This window comes from Vitis vinifera, chromosome 12, assembly GCF_030704535.1.
Source record: "Vitis vinifera cultivar Pinot Noir 40024 chromosome 12, ASM3070453v1".
In the NCBI taxonomy this organism is placed as follows: domain Eukaryota; kingdom Viridiplantae; phylum Streptophyta; class Magnoliopsida; order Vitales; family Vitaceae; genus Vitis; species Vitis vinifera.
In genome coordinates this window covers 21762501-21775763 of record NC_081816.1, presented here as the reverse complement: position 1 = coordinate 21775763, position 13263 = coordinate 21762501, and the positions used below count along the sequence as shown (strand labels likewise).

Here is a 13263-nt window from a genome sequence, read left to right as displayed (position 1 = left end):
GTTCCAGCTTCCAAGTATCTATCTTAGGAAAATTAAAACTCTTAAATCCAACAAAAATAGGGCATGCTTTGCTCTCTTAGTTCCAATAACAGTATGAGCAATGGTATTTGTACATACACAATTCTTCAAGAGAGTTGAGGCTCTGCAATTCCTGATATTTAGCTGCTGTCATCGATGAAACAGTTTTATGACTCTCAAAATTGATTATCAGGAATGGTTTAGGGAAGAGATGGCTTTCAGAGTTCTCATATTTGTCATGAAGAAAATTGGGACTCAAATTCTGCCATGAACTTTCTAAGGAATTATTCCATGGAAAATGATACTTATAATGTCACTTTTTAAAGGGCTTAACATTACAGATTAAATTTTAAAACAGGAACTTGCTAGGGCTGACAACAAATCCAATAGAATCAAAACCCTAAAATGGTAAATCAAAAGGGCTTTTGATGGTACACAACCTAATTTTATAATGCTTTATAATTAGAAAAACTGAAAGAATAGGCTTGAAGAAGTTTGATGATATAAAATAGGAGTAAATTTTTTTATGCATGAAGAGAATTGATGAGGAAGATAATCCTGTTGAGAATGGGATCCATGAGTGATCTAAATAATCATCTCCACAGCAGTAGACATATATTAAATTTCTGGTCACAATCAAGAACAATGCATGAAGACAATGAATAAGCTCAAAATCATCTTTTCCATATAAAATCATAAAGTTTAATGAGGAAACTGCACTGAACCACTTCAAGATGATACCGACATCAAAATAGCAAACAGAACTACCAAAAGTCTCATAGGTTGATCAATTTAATTACAATATTCTTCTTGCAAGTCTCATGGAGTAAACCTTCATTAAAACTTTAGACATTATTTCTCTACAGATATACAATTGACTCTTGTCCATACAAACAATGAGAACCAATGCCCATGGTCACCGATAGAAGCACAAGAAGGTTCTCAATTCTAAGACCGTAACCCCAACACAATAGAACATCTTCACATACTCCCCCAACAATCAAGACCTAACAAACACCAGAACGAAAACAATAACAAAATGACATCAAAATTTGGAAAGAAATGAGTGGCAACTATAGAACAAAGATGTTAGAATTTTATCCCCCTGCCTTTGGTAAGTGGTCCACTTTTTTAGGTAGTAGAATAAAGCGTTACCACAACCTTTTGCTACAGGAACTCCCAGCGAGTGCAATCTGCTAAATAAAAACAGAGATACGAAAGCTGGCTGTATTGAAATATGAATTATCTTGGACAAAGTTTGTTGGGTTAAGAGAAAAATCTTTAAGTGAAACAAATATTTTTGGAAGAAATTTATTTTGAGCATAGAACAAATACCTGGTTATATATCGATGTACCACCACCTTCATTAGAGCAGCACTAGGCCTATCTCCTTGTGTCGAATGTGAGCTATATAATGGCCGTCTCTCCCTTTCCTGAATTGGAAGTGTTCTTGCAGAGAAGAACAGAAGCTGACAGTCAGAAATCTCCATTTCGTCAAAAATTCCCAGTCACTGTTGATACCCAAGAAAGACCAACCCAAGAAGAAAATGGCATCAAAATTGGGACAGAAAAAAGTTCAGAAGGTACACCACAAAGATGTTATACTTAAACTGGCTTGTCTTTTGAAACTGGTTGACTTGGTGCAGAACAAAAAAAAATCTCAAGGGCCTTTTGCCATGGAGACTCCTAATAAGTGCAGCCTACCAAATCAAAACAGAGTCACCTCTGTAAAATTTGACCAATTCTGTTTCAATAATTTAGCACGGAAAGGCATGGTAGTGGAACACCCACTGGTCAATTTTGGCAGATCCCAGCAAGGAGGACTGGAGGAGAGAATCATCAACAATGATATCTCTTAATTTTAGTAGCAATTATGTCACAGCCACTACAACAGATACATCTTCCTAACTCCACCTTCCACTTCAAAGAAGTGCCATAATAATTAAATCCTTACTTTGAACATACAAAAGATTAAGCTTTAGGAGCAAGACCAGCCATGAAGATAGCTGCAGCATTACAGGTGTTGTTTTTCTTGACAAAACTAATGGATCAGTTGATAGGAAGCAAAGCAATAATATCCATAATATGAGCAGGGAAGAAAAGGAAATACCTTTGAATAAGTAGGATTTATAAAGGTGGTGAATGTAAAAGGTATCTGCAAAAAAACATATTTCATAAGATCATATATTTGTTCCTGGTTTGGAGTTTCAAAGTTTCAAAGTCTTAAAATCAACAAACAAGGAAAGTTCCTTCTCCATCAAAAGTATGAGAAAATGACATTCAATTCTTGAAGAGAACTAAGGTTTTGCAGTCCCTTGAACGGAGAATCAAGATCTGAAGGGGTTCTTGGATCAAAGGCTAGTCAGAATGTAAAAGAGAATGACATTCATCAAAACTATTTGTCTTGCTTGTTGTGTATGCTTAAAGCAGTAGCTACCCTAAGTCAATCTCCCCCCATTCTTCTATTTTTGTTCCAGACTCCTACCCTCGGAATAAATCTTAAACCAAAGAAACAGAGCATGTTTTGCACCAATCTTGTGAAGGGTATTGGGAGGCAGAAGGTGGTATGTGTCTTTGTTGTTGCATACCTGAAACACAAAGCCCCTTAGAAACTGATAATCAAAAGTGGTTCCCAATGCATTAGCCCGTGGGAAAACAAACCCAATCATGCTAATCAAGAAACCAAATCTGTAGAGCTGCTCAAACAATATACCAACCTGAAATAATTAAAAAACAAAAATAAAAATTACCACAGTAATTACAAATTTTCAATCATGTGTTTCACTAGTTACAATAAATCTAACTCATACATCAAATGCTATTTGGAGAAAAGAAGACTGTAAATTGGTGTGCAATCCTCGTCATTAGAAAGCCAGATCGTCTCTTACTACATGTGGGACATCAGCCATGAATAGTTTGTGATACTCAGTAAGGTACCAAAACATGCATCAGTGACCTGAAATTCTTGCAATTTGAGATCTTATTGATTTCCTCTGTGCCTCTGTAAGAGAAATAGACACACAATTTTACATTCTGGAAGTAAAATGCAAACAAATATTCGCAAAACCACATTAGATTCTGGTCTCAAATTGTTCAAAATGTTGCCTACCTGTGGTTAATCTTCCCTTGCTCCTTTTCATATTCCTGTTACAACTAGCTTAAGGAAAAACTTTTAAATCAAACAAACAGAGCATGTTGTGCACCCTAGTCTCCAAGAATATACACAAGATTAGGACACCCTGTGATAAATATATCAAAAGTTAAATCCCCAATTTTGTAGCATGGGAAAGAGATCAACAAGCACAAATCCATGGTAGGTCCTCAAAAGGATCAAAGTAATTAAAATATTTCACAGATGGTTAAGAGTCATCTTTGCACTTTGAAAGGTAAATTGAAGAAGTCATGGAAATATGATTTTTGGCTGGTTAAAATATGAATTACCTAGGATCAATTTTTCTTTACTCTTCTTATCTTCGTTGGAAAAATTCTTAAATCAAACAAATAAAGCTTGCGGCACAAACCCATCCATCTCCACCAATATTCTTCAAAAGAGTTGAGTTGATTATGAGACTCTGAACGCAAAAAGAGAAAGAATTTAAGTAATTTTGATACCAAACATATGTTTTGCAACACTGGAATAAAAAATCTTGCAGACTTAAATCTCCACTTTCTAACACTGGAAGAGAGAATAGCAGCAAGGAAAAACCAAAGCAAGTAAAATTACTTACTTACAAGCAGTTAACTAGAATATGTGCCTGGTTTCCTCTGTTCCTTTACAAGCAGAGAATGTGAGAAACGTCGACATGAAAGATGAACAATTTTTGGATATATGAGAATTGGTTGTATGCAAGAAATGTAAACTACCTGGGATCAATCTTCCCCTGCTCCTCTTCAAATCATTGTTCCAGGTCTCTGGTTTCAAAGAATCTTAAAATGAACAAATGTGCACCATTAGAATATGGCAATTGTAAGGGTTAAATCAAATCCCCAACAACATGACTAGCAAATGGATTATATATGTAGATGCACAATTCTTGAGATCATTTGAAATTTTGAAACATAAGTTTGGCCAGTTAATGAATTGGAACATAGATTTTCTGAAGAAAATAATTTTTAGTGTAGAACAAGTACCTGCCTAAACCTTTGTTACAATACCTCATCACAGATGAATATTTGTGGAATGTGAGCTATATAATCCCACTCTTGCCCTTCTTCAAATTGGCACCGTTGTTCCAACAAAGGACAATCCTGGATGTCCAGAAAAGAGAGGGAATCTGGAAGTCTCTCTCTTGTCAAGGATTGAAGCTTAGGACAGTCGGAGATGAATAATTTTTCAAGAGAGGTGAGGTGTTGAAGACCCACATCTATCAAGGATTGGAGCTCAGGTAATCCCCTGATGTATAGTTGCTTAAGAGAGGCAAGGCTTGGAAGACCAGCTTCTTTCAAAGATTGGAGCTTAGGGCAGTCTTCCATCTCCAATTCCAAAAGAAAAGGAAAATGTTGAAAACCCTCCTGTGGAATAAATTGGAGCTGAGGACAGTGACGGATGGATAATTTTCTGAGCGAGGTAAGCTGTTGAAGCCCTCTACTGTCCAGAGACTTGAGACTTGGAAAATGTTCAATTTCAAGAGTAGTTATTGTGGAGGGCAGCAGGAGCTCCTCGGGAAATGACTCCACGTCCTGGCATCCACCTCCGATTTTGAATTCTGTAAGAGAGGCCAGTCTCTGCAAACCCCAGTCCACCTGGGGCGAGAGTTGGTTGCATTCACAAATTTCAAGTTGACGTAGGTTGGAGGGCAAACCATCTTTGTGAAACAACAATTGTGGACAATCTTCTAAGCTCAATCTCTGCAAGGATGAGAGTGTGTGTCCCAGCCACTTGAGCTTCGAGCATTCCACGATCCGATAGCATGCCGAGTCGAGAGCGGGGAATTCAATAAATTCAAGATCATCGCACCTGAAGATTTCCAACGAACGAAGAGAAGTGGGTTCCTCTTCTGAAATCGAGATGCAGAGGGATTCAAGACCGTTAAGAGCATCGATACCAAAATGAATCAACCTGGGAAAGATGGCTAATGAAAATGATAATGAGAAGGATGATGAGAGAGATAAATCGTTTTGACCACTGACGATATGCAGATCTTCAAGAGATGGGTGATGGCATCTGAACAACTTAGGTAGGAGAAACCCTAGGTTGTCAGAGTCACAGATTTTTAGTGATTTCAATGTAGTGGGTAAACAAACTTTGTGCAAGGATCTGGAAAAACAACAACTCCAGATTTCCAAATCTTGCATAGGAGAAGTGTGGGTTTGTAGGATTCCCTCCTCTAGTAGAGACTCTATAGCATCAGGGTCTGTAATCATGAGCTTGTGCGGTTCCAATGGTAGTTGCTTCCACTGAGACACATTTGAAATTTCAATATGTGAAGTTTGAAGAGCAGTGAAGCCGGAGGCTGGCCTTTTCAACTGCAATTCACCAAAATCCAACATCTTCAATTCACGGATGGCAGGAACTTGGAGTGAAGCCACAAGCAGCCGCTCACATCTATCAATTTCAAGTTTCTTCAATGAAGAAAGCTCTTCTGGTAATTTCCCTGTGAGTTTGGGACAGCGGATTAAATAAAGCTCCTGGAGACGACGGAATTCGCATCCACAACATAACCATTTCTCCCAGTTGTCCATACACTCAAATCTTAGAGTTTGTAGGAATGGGAATGAGGGCTTACTTGTAATGGCGGAAGAAGCATCCCCATAAAACTCACTTCCCACCTTCTCTACTCCTATCATTCCTAAAATAGAAAGATGTTTAAGAGATGGTAGCTGCCCAAACATTGGCAATGATGAGAAATTGCCGCACCAATGAAGATATACAGACACAAGATTGGAGAATAAAGGATCTCCTATCCAGTCTGGAAATGTTATACCGGGATAGCTTTCGATGGTAAGCTGCTTCAGATTTGGATGAGGCTGCAAGTTGTTGAATACGCCACTTTGTATAACATCATTAGTAGCTACGACGCTCCATTTCAAGGCTAGTTCATCAAGGTGCCTCTTATCCTTCATGTTCGCTCCCAATGCATCCCTAGCACACACCACATTCTGCATTTCTGAAATTTCAAGTCTTCCCCCAATATCTTAAAGCTCTCCTAATTCACCAATTCTTAATCCACCTTTTTGGCCCACAATAAAATTACTCAACTTTCATAAATTTTTTAATCGACTAATGTGACTTGGCATTTCTCTCCATCCACTTATATCAAGATAACACGAATTAATCAATTTATCCATCCTTGAAGGCAATTCGATGAAATAGTCATGTCCTGGTAATATCATCGTTTGTAAATGGTACAAATAACACACTGAATCAGACAATTTTTTAATCTTTGTATATGAGATATCCAAATAACGCAAATATTTTAATTCGCTTATTAAATCGGGCAACTCATTAAGAATATAACTATACAATGACAACACTCGTAAGTACCTCCATTTGGAAAATATAATGAGTAAATCAACCCTTTTACTTAGTTTATAAATATTCCATTCCATTCTCCTTAACTCAAAGTATGTTCGAAGACATTTTATTTTCTCAAGGGCCTCAAACCCCTTAAACCCAACCATTCCATGAAAGTTACTCTTAAAGATCAAAGAGTGACGAGTGTTCTCAGAGATTTCTTGCACCTTATCATCTTCAATTCGAATACAAAATTCTCTAGATATGTATTGAGCCAAGTCATGTATGAGATCATGCATGACAAAGCATGATTTTTCGGAAACAGATTTTTGAAAAAATGACTTTGAAAGAAGTTCATCAAAATAATGCTCCCCTACCTTTTCCATTCTTTCATTACTTTTTGAAAATTGTAGAAGTCCTTCTGCCATCCATAGTAAACTCAGTTTCTCCCTGTCGAATTCATGGCCCTTGGGGAAAATGGAGCAATAGGCAAAACATCGTTTCAGATGCAATGGGAGATCTCGATAACTCAATATCAACCAAGGAAAGGATTTGATGATGTTGTAAGCCCCATATTTCACTCTCCAAAATTTGTTCCCATTCCCTTCGGTCAGTTTTAGAATACAAGAGACTCCCAAGTGCTTTGACCGCTAAAGGCAATCCTTGGCATTTAGCCACAATCTTTTTGCCTATTGACTCAAGCTGAGAATATGGGCTGGAGTCTCCATCTTCAAATGCAAGTTTTTGAAATAAGGACCAACAATGTGCCTGGGACAACCCTTCCAGAGGATGAGTATGATCTGCACGCATGATTTTTGCAACGTTTCGATTGCGAGTGGTCACAACAACCTTGCTTCCTTCCTCAGCAGCTAGGAGTGGAATTCGTAACCCTTCCCAAGCAGCTAGGAGCGGAATTCGTAACCCTTCCCCTTCACTAGGACATTTCTCCCAAACATCATCCAGGACGAGTAGAAATCTGTTGTCACCAAGGCTCTCTTTCAGTTTTTGCTGAAGCAAATCTAGGTTCTCGCTTTGCATATCAGAAGAGGTCGCAGATCTGATTCCCTCGAGAATTGATTTTGTCACCTTGAGAAGACAAAACTCCTCTGAAACACAAACCCATGCTTTCAGGTGAAAGTGTCCTTTCACTCTCCCATCATTATACAAAAGCTGAGCCAGTGTGGTCTTGCCGGCCCCGCCCATGCCGACTATGGAGATCACATCAATCTTGTTGCGACTTGTATTATCAGACAACAACCTTTTAATCATGTCCTCTTTAATTTCATCCCTGCCGTACACAGAAAATTCATCCACCAGAGAAGTCGAGGGTAATCTTTGTGGCAATTTCTTACCATCACCATTCAAAGCAAGCACATCTATTGCTTGTGCAAGAACTTCCAGTTTGCCGATGATCTTCTTTACCTTAGACTCCATGCTTTGATGATCAGCAAGTGGGGCCTTAAACCATGTGGAAAAGCTGTTCAATACGTGAGTTGGGCCAGTCTGGGAGTCAGCAGCTTCCATCTTGCGTCGCAAAGCTTCCGTAGTAATCTCGTCCAGTAGGTCTTCCGCATCATACACATCATTCTTAACGCGCACCAGCCACCTTTTGACTCGTTCATCTGTAAATTGCTTCACCTCAGCATGGTCGAGCACTTTATCCACAACCAGCAATTTCATCCCCAACTCCAGAAGGAGTTCTTCACTGACATTCTGTCCCCCGATGAAGCTCCAGACCTCGGAAGAAGCCAACCTGTCGAAAAGAACTTGGAGAGAAGCGGAGAGAAAAGCTCCTGCAAACATCTCTAGGGCCATGTCTGTTTCTCTGCAGAGGAGGTGAAGGAATTGAGGGGAAGATGAAGAATAGGAATGGAGCAGCAGCTTTCTTTGCTTCAGTAAGGACTCAATGCCATCAATAATGGAGTGGAAAGTAATGAAGAAAGCAAAACAGTCCAAAAGATGAAGAATAGCATAAAAAAAAGGATGGTGGAGAGTAGCAAATGGCCTGTCACTTGAAGGCTACACCTTATAATTTACATAAATTTACACCAAGCATAATGTGTATTGTTTTTATATTAATAATGTTTATTTTTTATAGTTAAAAAATATTAAATTATAATTATATATATCTATATATCTATATATATATATATATATATATATATATATATATATATATATATATATATATTTTCAAAAATATATAAATTTATTTCTGCTTTTTTTTTTATTCTTATATATATTGAAATTTTATTTTATTATTTAAATTTTTGTATAAATATAAAACAAAAAAGTTTTAAAAAAATATTATAAACCGATTTTGAATCACACATTCCAATCAACCTTATTGATTTGAATTCAACCCTAATTTTAAAAAATAAAGTTGGAACGGGCTTTAGTTAAGATTTTAACTTATTATGAATCATTTTTGTGGAAAGATAGGCAAATTATGACTCATTTTCCAACCAAAGGGCCATGGACATTAGCTTTTCACAAATGTGAAAAAAAAAAAATCTTGCCCAGTACAAAACTAGCATCAGTTTTATCCATTCCAGTAGCGCGCACTGGGCAAATGCCCGAGCAGTACATGTGTGGAATATTTGAGTAGGGCTAGCAGGACATGTGAGAAAGTGTAGCTAGAGGCTTCAACAAGTATATAATGTGGTTGTGGATATAAAGGTGCAGAAATTTGAATAGATTTTGAAAAATGATTTAGCAAGAGGGACGCACCTCCATATGGCCTGCAATGACCTTCTTCCAAAAGAGAACATGGCATGCATCTTTATAATCTGGGTTAGCCTGCCCAGTCAATAAGTGAACTTTAATTTACATTCAATAATCTCTCACCAATCATAATAAGCAAAGCATGGCTTTAGATCCACTCCATTAACCTTTTAGGAAGCTTCATCCAAAATGACAAAACAGGCCAATGGTTTACCAAAACAGCCTGTTCAAATAATAAATACAGATGACTAAACCACATAAAAAAATAAATAAATAAGAAATAATAATAATTGAGTCACCAACCCAAAAAAAAAAAATGATCCACCAACACCTAAAAAAAATTTAAATAAAGAATAAAATAAAAAATAAGGGGTAGGTAAACATTGATTCTCCATTAATCATTCAAACATATGATACATGAACCAAGATAGGAAAAGACAGATGAGTTAGGGTTGACTCCAAGTTTGTTATAAAAGATGATAAAAATAATAAAAAATAAAACAGATAAAAAATAAAATAAAATTAAATAAGAGGCTGTCGCAACTAAATGATATAAGTGTTGATTTTTAGTGGTCAATTATATGGGAAATTATGAGATGATGCATTTTTTGGGTTTAATGTTTGATGGCCCTTTTCATGGCAATCCAAGTCAATGAGTCTAAATTTTAAAAAATTCTCCCTATCGGTGGATCAAACCATGTTAAAATCCCATGTGCTTATATGTATGGATGGTTTTATTTTTATATGCTTCCATTAATATGTTTACATTAGCGTTTCTATTCACATAACAGGTGGTATTAGACCCTTAATTCAAGATGTCGAGAAGAGTTTTGGTTGAAGATGTCCAAAAGAACATTGGTTAAAGATACTTGGAAGAACCTTGGTTGTGGATGTATGAACAAGCCTTGTTTAAAGATTTTAAGAAGATCAAAAAATATAACACAAAAGAGGACTACAAAGAGAATTTTTGTTAAGGGAGAATTAATTATTCTCTCATCAGAATGTGATACAAGAAACAAGAGAATTGTGACGCACAATAAGACCATGGTGCATGAAGGGAATCTTGGTGCATGAAGGAGACGGTGACGCACATAGAATCCGAGGTGCACAAGTGGTTTTTTTTTTTTTTTTTTTGTTAAACCATATATAATGGAAAGATGGAAAATTAACTTAATATACCTTGGTTCAAGGTAGAGATTGTTCGGAGGTATCTTAAATTTCTAATTGAAATACATTTCTTTTTATAAAAAGAATATTACATAAAATATTTTCCAAATTAATATGTAATTATAATTAGATTCCTTGTAGAATAAAAAAAAAGGTAGTAAAAATATCTTTATAAATATTCTGAATTATGAGCAGAAAAAGTTAAGAGAGAAAAATGAAATTCTAAGGATTATACATGATAGATATGTGAGGAACAATGGCAAACATCTAGTGTAACAAAAAGGTTTGTGATTCAATATGAAAATTCAAAAAAAAAAAAAAAAGTGGGATGTTTCAAGACTCAATAATTGTATTTATTTTTGTTTTCTATAATACTTTTTATTTGTAAAGGTAGACATGGTTGACTCAACCACATTAAAATCTTGTATATCTATATGGAAATAGTTTTAGTTTATGTCCCTCCATTAATAAAGCTTCCCCTCATCCAACACAAAGAACATAAATCTTTCCATGTCACATCCCTTTATAGTCTCCTATCTAAGATGAATTTCAAGGACTCATGGAGAGTTTAAAAGCCATTGTCAACTCATAACTAACAAAATCTTAGATTCAATTTCCATTGGATGAACATTGATCCGACCTTTCAATAATATATTAGAATTGGTTCTATGTCAATAATATGTCATCATCTATACATGATAAATCAGTTAGATACATTTATATCATAAAAGCCAAATTTAAGAAACTAGCATTTTATATCAACTATCTTTTTTCCCCGACCAAATTTTTGTTAACAAGTAACTATCAAGAAATGATTTTGAAAGATTTGGGTTGACATTACTTTGAACGGATTGTGCAAGAATATGAATTAGAAGCAAGTCTCCAACTTTACTATCAACAAACATTTGTATTGACGAAAATTTTGGTCGTAAGAGACTTTGTAAAAATACCAATAATTTGATCTTACAAGACTTTGCAAATTTCAATTAGATTCCCTTCTTTGCTATGCACTCTCTAATAAAATAATAATATGTATTGTTATGCTTACTTCGATAGTTGGAACACCGAACTCCATAATTAAATTCTAATGAAATACAATATTGTTAATCGTTATCAACATTGTTATGATGAAATTCTAATGTCATGTTTTGTTCTAGAAAAGCACAAAAGAAAAAAAGTTAAGAAACATGATTTTTTTCATGTTTAATTTTACAATGGAAAATAGAACAAAAAAAAGTAAAATAAAATTAATGCCCATTGGATGTGCTTTTGAATCTTGCTGAGACAAACAATGAGAAGCAATGCCCATGGTCACTGATAGAACTGAAGGCATGGCATTTGCAACTCTGCCAATGTGCAGCATAAGAAGGTTCTCAATTCATGGACATGTAAACAAAACAAAAACAATAGAATATCTCTGTGTGGAATATGACCTATATGATGCTAGTCTTTCCCTTTCCTGGATTGGGACTGTTCTTGCAGAGAAGAGCAGCAACTTGAAAGTCAGATATGAGAGGGAGACTGCCAGTCTCCGTTTCGTCAAAAATTCCTGGTCAGAGTTGATACCCAAGAAAGACCAAACCAAGAAGAAAATGACATCAAAATCAGGGGAGAAGCAAGTTCAGAAGGTAAACCACAAAGACGTTATATTTAAACTGGCTTGTCTTTTGAAGGTGGTTGACTTGGTACAGAACAAAAAATTCTCCAGGGCCTTTCGTTAGGGGGACTCCTAGTGAGTGCAGCCTGCCAAAACCAAACAGAGCCACCTTTGTAAAATTTGCCCAATTCTGTTTCAGTAAATAGCATGGAAAGGCATGGTAGTAGCACACTCACCTGGTCAATTTTGGCAGATCCTATCAAGTTGGAGAGCATCATCAAGAATAATATCTCTTAATTTTAGTAGCAATTATGTCATAGCCATTACAACAGACACATCTTCCAACTTCACCTTCCACTTCAAGGAGCATCATAATAATTAAATCCTTACTTTCAACATACAAAAGATTAAGCTTCAGGGGCAAGACCAGCCATGAAAACAGCTGCAGCATTACATGCGTTGTTTTTCTTGAGAAAACTAATGGTCCATTTGATAAGGAGCAAAGTAATGATATCCATACAGTGAACAGGGAAGAAAAGGAAATACCTTTGAATAAGTAGGATTTATAAGGCTGGCAAAAGTGAAAGGAATCTGCAAAAGACACAACAGTTAGACAAATACTTAGGTGTTAACACATTTGAAAATATATGGTCAGAGAATTCAGACTGTTACCATATAAAAATAAATAAAACAAAACAAAACATGGCTGAATTGATAAAAAATTTGCAGAGGTACAGCTATGGATGTGCTCCGATTTCTCTTTTTAAGACATTTGCTTCATAATCACAACTGATCCCAGAAAGAATACATAAAAATTCACTTCTGTATTGCTATTTAGTTTATTCTATCATTACCATTAAAAATTTTGGTTGATAATGATGATAATGTGAAGGGGAAGGAAGTGGACAGAGTATGAAGGGCGACATGGAATTGAAACATGAAGAATTTTAGTTTGAGTCGTGTAAGTTATCACACCAAATGGATTTGGAAAAGTCTTTAAAAAATTTTCAAGGAAAAAAGTAGGGGTTCAGGAATGGAGTGTCAAGATCTGAAGGGGTTGGATGCAAAAGCTAGTCAGAATGTAAAAGAGGCAAAACCTATGCATTGCCAACAACTAACCATATATAGTATGTGTCTTGGTTGTTACATATGAAAGATACATGGAACAAGTCTTAGAAATATGATAATCTGTTGTGTTCTCCAATTGTTTCAAAAGAAGATTTTTTTTAAACCAATGTGTTTGCTTAAAGCAACAGCTAGCTTAAGTCAATCTTCCCCTTCTCTTCTATTTTTGTTCCAGACT

General features: G+C 35.9%; 2 protein-coding genes and 1 long non-coding RNA gene across 37 annotated transcripts in view; all 3 read right to left on the bottom strand.

Moving 5' to 3' along the window:
* Positions 1–764: 764 nt before the first annotated feature.
* LOC100243910 (uncharacterized) lies at positions 765–6269 on the bottom strand. 34 transcript variants are annotated; one of them, XR_009467066.1, is made up of 7 exons: positions 4150–6269; positions 3883–3945; positions 3747–3789; positions 3460–3590; positions 3128–3257; positions 2129–3019; positions 765–1529 (listed from the first exon to the last, which is right to left on the bottom strand). XR_009467066.1 is itself a non-coding variant. In XM_059741061.1 (7 exons), exons 3-7 carry the CDS (start codon positions 2685–2687, stop codon positions 1019–1021), a joined length of 354 nt encoding a protein of 117 aa, XP_059597044.1. In that variant the 5' UTR covers positions 2688–3019; positions 3128–3257; positions 3460–4143; the 3' UTR covers positions 765–1018. The 34 variants fall into 34 exon arrangements, 5 of the variants coding, with proteins under 5 accessions (XP_059597044.1, XP_059597045.1, XP_059597042.1 ...); XR_009467068.1 differs by having other exon boundaries at positions 3751–3789; XR_009467067.1 differs by having other exon boundaries at positions 3747–3783.
* A 567-nt stretch (positions 6270–6836) lies between these two features.
* LOC104881072 (putative disease resistance RPP13-like protein 1) lies at positions 6837–8405 on the bottom strand. Its single transcript, XM_010659812.2, has one exon. It carries the CDS (start codon positions 8285–8287, stop codon positions 6932–6934), a length of 1356 nt encoding a protein of 451 aa, XP_010658114.1. The 5' UTR covers positions 8288–8405; the 3' UTR covers positions 6837–6931.
* A 3192-nt stretch (positions 8406–11597) lies between these two features.
* Positions 11598–13263, bottom strand: part of LOC104881050 (uncharacterized) — a 4594-nt gene continuing 2928 nt past the window's right edge. Inside the window, exons 1-2 of one of the 2 annotated variants that reach the window (XR_009467071.1) lie at positions 12197–13263; positions 11598–12106 (exon numbers count right to left, since the gene is read on the bottom strand). The exon at positions 12197–13263 is cut by the window's right edge and continues 2928 nt beyond it. This is a non-coding gene — a long non-coding RNA (uncharacterized LOC104881050). The remainder of the gene's footprint in view (positions 12107–12196) is intronic. The other variant, XR_009467072.1, reaches the window with a different exon arrangement.